This window comes from Mobula birostris, chromosome 11 (assembly GCF_030028105.1).
Source record: "Mobula birostris isolate sMobBir1 chromosome 11, sMobBir1.hap1, whole genome shotgun sequence".
NCBI classification, from domain to species: domain Eukaryota; kingdom Metazoa; phylum Chordata; class Chondrichthyes; order Myliobatiformes; family Myliobatidae; genus Mobula; species Mobula birostris.
Window position 1 is genome coordinate 108,673,966 of NC_092380.1, and position 14,823 is coordinate 108,688,788.

General features: G+C 41.2%; 1 protein-coding gene across 5 annotated transcripts in view; it reads left to right on the forward strand.

The window, feature by feature from the left end:
• The window catches only part of LOC140205303 (doublecortin domain-containing protein 1-like), a 566,682-nt gene that overhangs the window by 258,459 nt on the left and 293,400 nt on the right, over window positions 1-14,823 (forward strand). For all 5 annotated transcript variants that reach the window (XR_011887817.1, XM_072272825.1, XM_072272826.1 and 2 more), the window contains 3 exons: window positions 3,922-4,068; window positions 4,758-4,879; window positions 8,634-8,694. Coding sequence is in view for 4 of the 5 variants with exons in the window: in XM_072272825.1 (XP_072128926.1) it covers window positions 3,922-4,068; window positions 4,758-4,879; window positions 8,634-8,694 (330 nt within the window). In the remaining variant the exon portion in view is untranslated. The remainder of the gene's footprint in view (window positions 1-3,921; window positions 4,069-4,757; window positions 4,880-8,633; window positions 8,695-14,823) is intronic.

Sequence of the window (14,823 nt, forward strand, 5' to 3'; positions counted from 1 at the left end):
TGGAGGGGAGGAGAAGATGGCGGCGTGACGCAGTGCGCGCAGCCACTCCAAAATGATATCGGTATTTGTAAGTAGGTACCATGCACAATCCAGGTTTGATGGAGACAGACGTGAGAAGCACAGAGGAACATCTGGAGAAACTTCTGAAATGCCTGCTTCGCTACTGTGCGATCAAGAATCTCCGGAGGGGAAGACCCCAAGTCCTCGGTTTTGCCTATTGCCTGTTGCCGGGGCCGGGATCGAAGCGCTCGGCAGAGGTGGTGCTTGATGTCGGAGGCTCGAAGTTTTTGGACAGACTCAAGAGTCGGCTGTGGTCGGGTGCTTCCAGGGTGCTGCATCGGCAAGTTTGCGGCGCTGGAAGTTCATGGCAGGGAGAGTTTCTCCCTTCTACTGTCTGCGTGAGATGATGGGACTTTTGAGACTTTGAGACTTTTTTTACCGTGCCCATGGTCTGTTCTTTATCAAATTATGGTATTGCTTTGCACTGTTGTAACTATATGTTATAATTATGTGGTTTTTGTCAGTTTTTTTTTAGTCTTGGTTTGTCTTGTGTTTCTGTGATATCATATTGGAGGAACATTGTATCGTTTCTTAATGCATGCATTACTAAATGACAATAAAAGAGGACTGCGTGTCCTCATAATCTAATCTAATTTACATGTGTCAATTAAAAAGATAATATTTGAAAATCTTTAATCATATTAGAATATATGTGCTGTGCAGAACTCTTAGACGTGTATATATAGGGTGTCTAAGACATACACTACTGTATTTGTCAATGTAGAACGGAGAGCGAGTTTGTAAATCTGGCGGGAGCAAACGATGTTGGGAATGGTGAGGTGGAGCACCATGAGGTTGGTGTGGGACAGATGGCAGAGAAGGAGTGCCAGGGGTGGCGGTGGCACAGGTGCAGACATATCCCGTCCTAAGACACCAGGTTAGGTCATTTGATTTCAAACAATTGGTTTGTTGATCATTTCAGAATGTCACTCTGCCCCGTCCTTCCTTCCTTCCCCTTTTCCCAACCAATTCCCCTCTCCCTGTCCCCTTCCTACTCTCAGTCAACAACAGAGACCCATATCAGAGTCAGGTTTATCATCACTCATATGTCATGACATCTGTCCTTTTTTGCAGCAGCAGTACAGGACAATACATAAAATGACTACAGTACAAAAGTCTTAGGCATCCTAGCTTTGTGTGTGTGTGTGTCTTTCTCTAAGATTTTGCACAGTAATGTATGATCATTTAAATATCTCTGACAAAATCAAAGTACCTGCTGGTAAATTATTCTTTTCATTATCTTATGGATTTGATTCTCCCTCTTTCTTATTTAGTCATAGTCATACTTTATTGATCCCGGGGGAAATTGGTTTTCATTACAGTTGCACCATAAATAATTAAATAATAATAAAACCATAAATAGTTAAGTAGTAATATGTAAATTATGCCAGGAAATAAGTCCAGGACCAGCTTATTGGCTCAGGGTGTCTGACCCTCCAAGGGAGGAGTTGTAAAGTTTGATGGCCACAGGCAGGAATGACTTCCTATGACACTCTGTGTTGCATCTCGGTGGAACGAGTCTCTGGCTGAATGTACTCCTGTGCCCACTCAGTACATTATGTAGTGGATGGGAGACATTGTCCAAGATGGCATGCAACTTGGACAGCATATAATTGATTAACAAATAATTCTCTTCTATTCTCATTCCTCCTTTAAAAACAAATGTAATTATTCTTGTCTACCATAGAGCTTGGAGTTGTTGTCTCCAGGTTTTCATTTGATTATCAGACTGCACCATTTTATGTCCTGACCTGCTGTTTGGCATTTTCTGCATTACAAGCAACATTGCTTTGTGGAATGTCCTACCAACTCTTACTGCTTTTTATCAATGCACCATTCTGTCCGGATGCATAAGTTTTATACAGCAGCTGCTCTGCACATGACCTCAGGAAACTGCAGAGTTGTGGACACAGCTCAGCACATCACATAGACTCTATCTACAGGTGTTGCTATTCCGGTAAAGCAGACAGCAAAATCAAAGCCCCCACCCACCCTAAACATTCTCTCTTCTCCCCTCTCACAGCGGGCAGTAGATAGAAAAGCTGAGAGCAAGTACCACAGGGCTCAAGGGCAGGTTCTATCCCACTATTATCAGACAATTCAATGGCTCTATTGTAAAATAAGATGGACTCTTGACCTTGTTATGATCTTGCACTTATCATTTACTACACTCTTTCAGTAGCTTTTACACTCTATTCTGCAATGTTATTGTTTTACCTTATTCTAGCTCAATGCACTGTGTAATGAACTAATCTGTATGAACACTACACAAGACAAGCTTTTCACCGTATCTTGGTGCATGTGACAATAATATACCAATACCAGTACCAATATCTTCGAGTCTGAGTCCAGGCAGGTTTTGGCCTACTACAACTCATGGATCTGAGGAAAGCCACCATGTGTAGCGTGTCAGCATGTTCCTGATTTCTAGACCGTACATTATGACACACATATATAAGATCGTAAGGCATAGGAGCAGAATTAGACCATTTGGTCCTAAGAGTCTGCTCCACCATTCCATTGCAGCTGATTTTATTTTATCCTTCTCAACCCTATTCTCCCACTTTCTCCCCCTTTCTCCCCATAACCTTTGACACGCTTACTAAACCCTGTAGTGGGGTAGCAGTTAGCGTTATGTTGTTACAGCTGGGGACGTTGGAGTTCAGAGTTCAAATCTAGCATCCTCTGTCAGGAGTTTGTATGTTCTCTCAATGGAATGTGTGGGTTTTCTCCGGGTGCTCTGGTTTTCTCTCAGAGTACAAAGATGTAACAGGTGGTAGGTTAATTGTTCATTATAAATTGTCCAATGATTACGATAGGGTGAAATTGGAGGTTGCTAGGCAGTGTGGTTCAAAGGGCTGGAAGGGCCTATTTCACGAGGTACCGCTAAATAAAATATTCAAAAACCTATCAGCCTCTGCTTGGCCTTTACAGCCACCCATGACAATGAATTCCACAGATTCACCACCATAAAATATGGTGGAGCTCAAATACCATTGCAACTAACTTCCCATTTTACCTCTGAGTCGTGCTGAGCAGAATCGTTTTTAAAATGTTCTTGATTAACAGAGGTATTCAGGAAGAATTCAAAAGATCGATGACACCACAGGCTGTCAAAAGAACATGAAGGTCTTCTGGCAAGGCCTTAGGATTCACCGCTTGTGGTCTACTCAGATTTATTTGGCGGTCAGTTCAATTGGATCTGTGGTCCCATAAAATGTCGGTGTGTGGGATGAGTATGAGTTATTGTTTGGATTGAGCATGCATGCTGGCTTTTGTCTTATTCCTGGGAATGAAAGGGTTAATTTATGAGGAGCGTTTGATGGCTCTGGGCCTGTACTCAGTGGAGTTTGGAAGAATGAGGGGAAATCTTATTGAATATTGAAGGGCTTAGATAGAGTGGACGTGGAGAGGGTGTTTCCTATAGTGGGACAGTCTAGAACCGGAGTGCGCAGCCTCAAAATAGGAGTACGTCCCTTTAGAACAGAGATGAGGAATTTCTTTAGCCAGAGGGTGGTGAATCTGTGGAATTCATTGCCGTGGATGGCTCTAGTCGTGAAGTCATTTGGTATATTAAAGTGGAAATTGATTTATAAGGGCTTCAAAAAGTACAGAGAAAATGCAGGAGAAGGGCGTTGAGAGGGATAATAAATCTGCCATGATGGAATGGCAGAGAAAACTCATTGGGCCAAGTGGCCTAATTGTGCTTCTATGTCTTATGGTCTTATGCCTTATGAATAGAATTTGTAAAATAAAACAAAGGATTGAGTTGTATGAAATCATGTAGGAAGAGGAGGTGAAAACAGGATGGACATCAGAACAAATGTCAGCTCAACATCTTCTGCTGTGCTTTGCAAACAGAATGATCCCCAGGTGGTTGTCTATCCTTTGGTTACCACCGAAAACAGGAGTGAAAATACTCTTCCAGCAAAAAAGGAGCAAAAGAAATCCAAGGTTTCAGTGGGAGTCTCCAGATGCTTTTCAGCTCACATATGGGCTGTTACAAAGGTACTGAACTAATCAAATGCGTAACATTGATGAAGCAGGTCTAAATCGAAAAAGAATGCTGTTTGTTACAAAGATAGGTTAGTGTAGCAGTATTACAGTGCCAGCAATGCTGGTTCATTTTCCGCCACTGTCTGTAAGAGGTTTTTACGTTCTCCCCATGACTACCTGTGTCTCCTCTGGGTGCTCTGATTTCCTCCCACATTCTAAAGATGTATGGGTTAGTAGGTTGATTGGTCACCTGGGTGTGAATGGGCAACGTGGACTTGTTCAACAGAAGGTGCCTGTTACCATGCCCTGTCATTAAATAAGGTAGAAAACATCCCTGAGGTAAAGGTTGGAAATAGCACATGAACAGTTGAAATATCATCACAAAAGAAATGTTGAGAGTTCGAAATTCCAAGTAATTTTATTATCAAAGTACATCTATGTCAACAAATACACCCCTGAGATTCACTTTCTTGTGGGCATACCCAATAAATCCATAGGCCTGGATGATGGGGGTCCTTCTGCAATCTGTGTAGATGTGCTCAATAGGCTTTATCCACAATAAGACATAGGAGCAGTTTAATTTTGTGTTTATTTCATTAAGAATGGTCTTATTCTCACCTATTCAAACATCATAAGTTCACCAAAATTCTTTTTGCTTTTGCCTTTTCTGGTTCTTCCTGTTTTATGGAATGGATGCCAAGTCTGGAATGATTTCGTGTCGCGCTTACCCACAGCTCTGCCTGGCCGTGAGTGATCAACAAATCCGACTGAAGAATGAGGACGATGTGGATTTGGAGGGATACGAGTTAGTTGTGCAGAAAAGGTCCAGAACTTCTTCACTAATTTATGACATGATACGTTTGCTGTATAAATATAGTAAAACTCTGATAATCCACTTGCCGATTATTTGGAAGTCCCACTGATTTGGTCCCTGCCTTATGGGTGAGGTTTACCCATTCACTTGAAACTCACTGGGATCTTAGATACTGCATCCTCCCCCGCCCCCCCCCCCCCAATGCAGTTTATCTGGGTTCACATCCCACCCTCCCCTGAAACCCATCAGGCCCTGGTTCACTGGAAAATTTATTGTAATATTCCTTAATAGGAATAATATCCAATTGTCCAGTAAACTTAAAAGTGCGGGTTCACTAAATACTGAATGTTTTTCACATTCATTCAAGAGATGGAGGAGGTGCAAAAGGACTTAGGAGTCCTCATGCAGGATTCTCTAAAGGTTAACTTGCAGGTTGAGTCAGTGATGAGAAACGCAAATGCAATGTTAGGACATTTCAAAAGGTTTAGAATAGAAAAGCAGGGATGTAATGCTGTGGCTTTATAAGGCATTGGTCAGACTACATTTAAAGAGTATTGTGAGCAGTTTTGGGTCCCATATCTAAGATATCTAATTTGTGTTGGCATTGGTGAGAGTCTAGAGGAGGTTCATGAGATTGATATTGAAAATGACAAAAAAAATAGTGTAGGAGAAATGTTTCATGGCTCTGGGCCTGTACTCACTGGAGTTTAGGAGAATGAGGGAGTTTCTCATTGAAATCTATTAAATATTAAAAGATCTAGATGGAACGGATGTGGAGAGGATGTTTTCAATAGTGGGTGAATCTCATAACACAATGATGTTCCTTTAGAACAGAGATGAGGAAGAATTTATTTAGCCCGAGAATGATGAAGCTGTGCAGGTGAATTCATTAGATATACTTAAAGCGGCGGTTGATAGATTCTTGATTAGTAAGGGTGTCAAATGTTATGGGGAGTAGTCTGGAGAATGGGGTTGAGAGGGATAATAAGTCAGCTATGGTAGAATAGCCTAATTCTGTTCCTATGTCTTATGGTCTTATGGATATTGCCGTCACAGGCTGAGCCAGCTTTTAATTCTCTAACCCTACTTACCCTTGAGAAGGAGATCATTTCTTGAACCACTACAGTCCTTGAGGTGTGGGTTTATGGATTATTGGAATTTTGCTATACATGCCTAGACTATACACCTATTCAATAGCATCTATTTCTTTGAAACTGGGGAAACAAATTAATCTTTTTTATCTTTAGTAATTTTTTGAATTCTAAAACTTGGAATTATGTTTCTTGCTGGTAAAATTATGATGATAATGGAATTATGGGGATAATAGCACCTCTGCCTGAAATTAAGCAAAAGGAACACAACACAATACAACTCCAATAAAGCACCATTTCACTATTTGAACATCCTGGTGATTAAGTATTTGCCCCCGTATTTAATGTTTGCCACTCTCCCTGCGCAGTCATCAAGGTATCATGTTTTTCTTCATTAATCTTTTAAAAGGAACATAAATACAAACAAGAGGAGAATTACCTCAGATATATATATCAATAGCAATACCAACCGAGATTGATATAGACATTATCAACATCATGCATAGTATTAAGCTAATATATAATATATAAAAAAGAAAACAGCAATTCTCCTCTTATCAGTTCATAAAGAGGAAAGAAAAAAAATTTGGACTTTAAATGAAGAAAAAAAACCCCACTACACTATACAAAAAAAAAGAAACAAAGAAAAAAGGACTGAGCAGTTCATTCTGAGGGTATGACTGAAAAAGAACTTTCTGATCAAATCAAAAACTTTGGGGGGAAAAATTGGAAGTGTAATAAATCAAATTAAATGAAAATATTGAATAAAAGTTTGCCAGATTTGCTCAAATTTAAAGGATGTATTAAATGTCCAGGGTATCAATTCCATGCCTCCAGTGCCCCCCGTTCCCAATCCCCTGTCCATGAGCAGGGTCTTCATTTCCTATAGACCCTGTCCACTCTCTCTGGATCTTGCTCTCCCTTTAAACTTGAGTAATATACACAAAATGCTTGAGGAACTCAGCAGGTCAGGCAGCATCTACAGAGGGGAATAAACAGTTGATGTTTTGGGCCAAGATCCTCCTTCAGGTTTGGGAAAGAAGGAGGAAGAAGCCAGAATAAGAAGGTGGATCAAGAGGAAGGAGTACAAGTGGCAGGTGAGACCTGGTTAGGGGGGAAGTGGATTGAGGGAATGAAGTGAGATGCTGGAAGGTGATAGGTAGAAGAGATCAAGATCTGAAGAAGAATGAATCTGATAAGAGAGGAGAGTGGACCTCTCTGATAAGAGAGGAGAGAATTACAGACAGCGGTGGGAATTGAACCTAGTTCAGTGGTACTGTAAAGCATTGTGCTAACCACTACACTACCGTGCTGCCCAAAAAGAAGTCATAAACGAAGATTTGTCACATATACATTGAAACACACAATGAAATGCAATCATGTCCAATCAAATCATCAAGGAATCTTGTGTTACAGATTGCAAATGTTGTATTTTATATGCTAGACACTGCTGCACTCTTTAATGCAGTTTTCAAATCTGCACCACACAACCTTCGCTTTACTGCTTCATAGCTTCCTTTGTTTAGATTGAAAAGCTTGGTGTCAGAATGAACCACCTCACTTTTGAACTTGTGAAAATATTCTCTCTCATTTACTCTTGAGCAGGGTGACATTGATAAGATGCCACACATTTAACTAATCCTCAAATGACCTGATAAAGCAATGGAAGTGATGGGCAGTAACATCAGTAAGACCAAGGAATTGATTGTGGATTTCAGGAAGGGAAAGTCGAGGGAACACACAGCAGTCCCCATTGAGGGATCAGCAGTGGAAAAAGGAGAACAGTTTCAAATTCCTGGGTGTCAACATCTCTGACGATCTATCCTGGGCTAAACAGATTGATGCAATTGCAAAGAAGGCATATGATGGTGACTATATTTCATTGAGTTTGAAAAGGTCTGATATGTTAACAAAGACTCTAACAAATTTCTATAGATGTACTGAGAAGAGCATCCAAACTGATAGCATCAACCGTCTGGTATGTGGGAGGGGGTAGAAATCGCGCAGGATCGGAAAATGCTGCAGAAAGTTGCAAACTCAGCCAGCTCCATCATGGGCACTAACCTTCTCAGCATCAAGGACTTCTTCAAAATACAATACCTCAAAAAGACGGCATCCATCATTAAGGACCCCCATGACCCAAGATGTGCTCTCTTTGTATTACGACCATCAGAGGGAGGAGGTACAAGAGCCAGGAAATCCACGCTCAACATTTCAGGGACAGCTTCTTCCTCCGGCAACAGATTTCTGAACAGACAATGAACTAACCAATGAACAATACCTCCTCACTATTTTTGCTCTCTTTTTGCACTCTTCTTTAATTAAATATTGTAATTCGTAGCATTTTTTATGTAGTACTGTACTGCTATTGCAAACAACAAATTTCACGGCATACATTATGTCAGTCATAATAAACCTGATTCTGATATGCATTTGAAATATTCAGTTCCATTAATGTTAACAGAATCATTTATCAGGTTAAGGCCAATGTACCTGCCCTGTTATTGCCCAGAATAAATCTCTGCCCTTTGAATTCTACTTCATAAACAGGTGTTATATATTTTTCCTCTGAATTTTTAGTTCACTAGCTTCCCTGTGGTCTTGCAAGTCAGATGAATTCCACTACGTGGCACAGATTTACATCCACTCTTTCATTTTTTTTGTCTTCACAGGATGAAACAGAGTCCACAGCAATTGTGGGGGTTCAACACAGCTGGGAACATTTACTCGATGGTTTGTGTTTTGTTTATTGCTTTGAAATAAATTCTTTAAATGAAGAATATTCCTGCCGCTGTCCGCTGTCTGAAAGGAGTTTGTACGTTCTCCCTGTGACCATGTGGGTTTCCTTCGGGTGCTCTGGTTCCCTCCCACGGTCCAAAGATGTACTGGTTTTTAGGTTAATAGGTCATTGTAAATTGTCCTGTGATTAGGCTTGGATTAAATCAAGGGAATTGCTAGGCTGTGCAGCTTGAAGGCGTGGAGGGACCTATTCTGTGGTGTATCTAAATAAAAAAAAATTCTAACCACTGTGGCAGATTTTCTCACAGGACCATGTTTGTCATCTTCATTAACTACAGAGAAACTATGATGTGAGATGCACAAACAATTTCAATATGAACCAAGAAAAAAATCCAATTCCATGCTTTTAAACATTGGTACAATGCTTACGTGTTTTGTTAACTTTGGATATATGTTTGTGCACAAAGTATTGTGAGCAGATTTGGGCCCTTTATCTAAGAAAGGATGTTGGAGAGGGTTCAGAGGAGGTTCACAAGAGAGACGGTTCATGAGAATGATCCTGGAACTGAAATGGGTACCATATGTGGACCGATTAATGGTTCTGGGCCTGTATTCCCTGGAATTCAGAAGAATGAGGAGGAAATCTCATTGAGACGTATCAAATGTTGAAAGGCGTCAATAGAGTGGATGTATACAGGATGTTTCTTTAGCCAGAGAGTGCAGAATCTGTGGAATTCATTGCCACAGGCAGCTGTGGAGGCCAATTCATTGGATATATTTAAGGCAGAGGTTAATCATTTTTGATTAGTCAGGGTATGGAGGGTTACAGGGAGAAAGCAGGGGATTGAGGCTGAGGGGAAAATAGATCAGCCGTGATGAAATATTGGAACAGACTCAATGGACCAAATGGCCTAATTCTGCTCCTATATCTTATGGTCTTATAGAGCACTGGTCACCTACCCAAAGGCAAGCCATCAATATGCAAGGTAATGTTGCAGCTCTATAAAACCCTGTTTAGACCACACATGGAATTGGTTTTCATTTCTGATCACCTCCTTATAGGAAGAAGGTGGAAGCTTGATAAAAGGTTCAGAGGAGATTTAGCAGGATGCTAGCAACACACACAAAAGGCTAGAGAAACTCAGCAGGCTAGGCAGCATCTATGGAAAAGAGTGTTGTTGATGGTTTTGGGCCAAAATCCTTCTTTGTGTGTGTTGCTTGGATTTCCAGCATCTGCAGATTTTCTCTTGTTTGTGATTGGTTCACAGGAATCCTGCCTGGACTGGAAGGCATGTCAATGAAGAAAGGTTGAATAAACTAGGGCTTTTTCTCTTTGGAGCGAAGGAGATTGAGAGATTATTTGATAGAGGTGCACGAGATGATAAGAGGCAGATCAAGTAGAGAGCCAGGGACATTTTCCTAGGGTGGAAATGGCTAATATAAGCATGCATAATTTGGAGGTGATTGGTGGAATGTTAAGGGAGGATGTCAGAGGTAACGATTTCACACAGAGAGTGGTAGGTGCACAGAATATACGCTAGTATGGTGGTAGAGGCAGATCCATTAGGGACATTTCAGATAGGCACGTGGATGATAGAAAAATGGAGGGCTATGTAGGAGGGAAGGGTTAGATTGATCTTAAGAGTAGGTAAGAAGGTCGGCACAACATAACGCTGTAATGTGTTCTATGTTCTGTGATTGGAGGAGTAAAGAGAAAATTTGCAAGGATTTTGCCAAGACTTCAGGATCTGAGTTATTGGGAAGGGTTGAATAGATTAGGATTTTATTCCCTAGAGTGTATGGGAATGAAGGGAGATTTGATAGAGGTATATAAAACTATGAGGGATATAGATAGGGTAAATGCAAGCAGGCTTTTTCCACTGAGGTTGGATGAGACTCGAACTAAAGGTCATAGGTTAAATATGAAAGATTAAATACTTAAGGAGAAACTGAGTGGAACTTCTTCACTCAGTGGGTGGTGTGAGCGTGGAAAAGGCTGCCAGCGGACGTGATGAATGTGGGTTCAATCGTAACAGTTAAGAAAAGTTTTACATGGATGGGAGTGATATGGAGGTGTACAGTCTAGGACTGGGTCAATGAGACTAGGTTAGGCACAGACTAGATGGGTTGTAGTGCACTGTGACTATGACTTATAATTAAAAAATCCTTTTTCAGTATCTAGCTATTGCTTGTAAGACACACATTTACTCCCTATCCATAATTGTACACAAAAAGGTCATGGTGAACCATCTGCTTAAACCCCTGCAGTCCTTCAAGTGAAGTTCCTCTCGCGATTCTGTTGGGGAGAGTTTTGGGATTTAAAGAAGGAGGAAAGGCCTGTAATACATTTGAGTAAGGAATTCAACAAGCCAGCCAGCATCTATGGAAAATAATAAACAGTCGATGTTTTGGGCTGAAATGTAAACTGTTTAGTTCATTCCATTCTATAAATGCTGCCTGACCTGTTGAGAACCTACAAAATATAAGAAATAGGAGGAGGAATAGGCCATCTGGCCTGTCGAGCCTGCTCTGCCGTTCAGTAAGATCACGGCTGATCTGACCTGGACTCATCTCCACCTACCCGCCTTTTCCCCATAACCCTTAATTCCCATACCTCCAGCATTTTGTATGTGTTGCCCTGGATTTCCAGTATCTGTAGAATGTCATGTTCACATTAGAGTGAGACACTTTGAAGGGACCCTGGAGGCTGTGGTGTTTCCCTGCACCTGCTGTCCTTGTCCTTGGTGATAAAGGTTTTGGATGAATAGATGGAATGAGTTACTGCAGTGCATTTTGTAAATACTACTTACAACATTTGCAAGATGGACTGGATTGAGAACATCATTGCTGATCAGAATTGATACTAAGAGAGGTAATGGGCGGGTGTGGAGAGAGAAGGGGTAAGAGGGGAGCCAGAATGGGGAATGGAAAAAGAAAGAAGAGGGAGGGGGAGAAATTACTGGAAGCTAGGGAAATTATTCATGTTGTCAGGTTGGAGGCTACCCAGATGGAATATCTGGTGTCACTCCCATGATGAACATCATATTCCATGAGGAATTATGACTGTGATATGTTGCATTTGTCCCTACATGAAGGGTGTATTTCCCGTGGTATACTGTTTATTCATTTCCATAGATGCTGCCTGACTTGCTGAGTTTCTCCACGTTTTGTGTGGGTTGCTATGAAGTGTCTTGGCTATTGTTCACTAACACTGCAGTGTTTCTTTTTAATCTTATAGGAAGATGTGAACTGCCAACATAACAATGCCCAAGTGCTATCAAACTTATGATTCTAAAACAAACGGAAACCCCAGACTTGCTGAGATTCTTTATTGCAATAAGGATTAAAGGGAATAAACACAAGAGATTCTGCAGATGCTGGAAATCCAGAACAACACACACAAATACTGGTGGAACTCAGCAGGTCAGGCAGCTTCTATGGAGAAGAATAGACCATTGATGATTCAGGCTTACACTCTTCATCAGGTCATGATGAGTGCTCTGGGCCTGAAATGTTGACTATTTACTCCCCTCCATGGATGCTCCCTGAGCTGCTGAGTTCCTTCAGCACTTTGTGTGTGTTGAGGTGAAATAAAGAACTTTATTATCTACACTGAATAAAGTTAAATAAATATTGTGGAAAAAAGAAAAGAGATTCTGCAGGTGCTGGAAATCCGGAACAACACACACAAATGCTGGTGGAACTCAGCAGGTCAGGCAGCATCTATGGAAGGTCCCACATGGAAGGTTGGTTAGGAAGGTTCAGTCGTTAGGTATTAATATTGAAGTAGTAAAATGGATTCAGCAGTGGCTGGATGGGAGACGCCAGAGAGTGGTGGTGGAAAACTGTTTCTCTGATTGGGGGCCGGTGACTAGCGGTGTGGCTCAGGGATCTGTACTGGGTCCAATGTTATTTGTCATATACATTAATGATCTGGATGATGGGGTGGTAAATTGGATGAGTAAATATGCAGATGATACTAAGATAGGTGGAGTTGTGGATAATGAAGTAGGTTTTCAAAGCTTGCAGAGAGATTTAGGCCAGTTAGAAGAGTGGGCTGAAAGATGGCAGATGGAGTTTAATGCTGATAAATGTGAGGTGCTACACTTTGGTAGGGCTAATCTAAATAGGACATACATGGTAAATGGTAGGGTATTGAAGAATGCAGTAGAACAGAGGGATCTAGGAATAATGGTGCATAGTTCCCTGAAGGTGGAATCTCATATGGATAGGGTGGTGAAGAAAGCTTTTGGTATGCTGGCCTTTATTAATCAGAGCATTGAGTATAGGAGTTGAGATGTAATGTTGAAATTCTACAAGGCATTGGTGAGGCCAAATTTGGAGTATTGTGTACAGTTCTGGTCACCAAATTATAGGAAAGATGTCAACAAAATAGAGAGCGTACAGAGGAGGTTTACTAAAATGTTACTTGGGTTTCATCTCCTCAGTTACACAGAAAGGTTGAACAAGTTGTGTCTTTATTCTTTGGAACGTAGGTTGAGGTGGGACTTGATAGAGGTATTTAAAATTATGAGGAGGATAGATAGAGTTGACGTGGATAGGCTTTTTCCATTGAGAGTGGGGGAGATTCAAACAAGAGGACATGAGTTGAGAGTTAAAGGGTGAAAGTTTAGGGGTAACATGGGGGGGAACCTCTTTACTCAGAGTGGTGACTGTGTGCAGAAGTGGTTGAGGCAGGTTCGATGTTGTCGTTTAAAGTTAAACTGGACAGCTATATGGACAGGAAAGGAATGAAGGGTTATGGGCTGAGTGCAGGTCGGTGAGACTAGGTGAGAGTAAGAGTTCAGCATGGACTAGAAGGGCTGAGATGGCCTGTTTCCGTGCTGTAATTGTTATATGGTTATAAACAGTTGATGTTTTGGGCTGAGGCCCTGCATCTGGACCCTGAAGTGCCTTGGCCTGAAATATCCTGTCCTGATGAATGGTTTGGACCTGAAACATCTACTATTTATTCCCCTCCATAGATGCTGCCTGACCTGTTGAGTTCCTCCAGCATTTTGTGTGTGTTGATGTGGAATAAAGACCTTTATTGCCTACACTGAATAAAGTCAACCTTTTGTTCAAATGAGCCTCAGTGACAGCACTGTTGCTTCATATTATTAATTCAAATTTGGCAGTGGTGTTTAAACCTTTGTTGATCGCATCTGTGCAATATTGCTGGAATGCTGCACTGTGGGATGTGACATTGCTGCAGAGAGGTTTTAGATCATGGCTTTGTTAACCCTTGAAGTTGGAATTTAAAGATTCCATGGCACTGGGGGGTGGGGGGTGTTCTCCAGGTGGCTCGCTTGGCATTTATCTCCAATCAACATTACAAAAGCAATGCAATTAACTATTTATGGGGCATGCTATGAATTGTTCACTTTCTCAGTGTAGATAACAGTGCTTCATTGGAAATGAAACACTTAAGGAACTCTAAGATTGTGGAAGGTGCTAAATTAATATCACTTCTTCCTTCCTAAATGAAGCAAAATCCTAAGGGGTTGTTTAAAGATGTATGGAGTGGATGATCTTTCTCTTCTCATTACTACCATCAGGGAGGAGGTTGAAGCCACACACTCACTGTTTTAGGAACAGCTTCTTCCCCTCCATTGTCAGATTTCTGAATGGCTCATGAACTCATGAACACTACCTCACTATCTTCGATCTCTTTTTATTTTATTTAAAGATATGGTGTGGAACAGGCCTTTCTGGCCCAACGAGCTGCACCGCCCAGGAACTCATCTATTTAACCCTAGCCTAATCACAGGACAATTTACAATGAACTATTAACCTACTACTTTGCTAATCTTTGGACTGTGTGCACCCAGAGGAAACCCACGCGTCCGCGGGAGGGTGTATCAACTCCTTACAGATGGCATCGGAATTGAACTCTGAACTCTGCCCTGAGGCGTAATAGTATTGTACTAACTGTTACACCACCGTGGTGCCCCACTTATTTAATTTAATTTTTAAATATATATTTCTTATTGTAATTTATAGATTTTTGCTCATTGCACTGTATGACTGCTGCAAAACAACAAATTTCACGACATATGTCAGTGACAATAAACCTAATTCTGATTCCTGTGAAAGTATTTTCATTGCTGTGTTCTGCTGTGC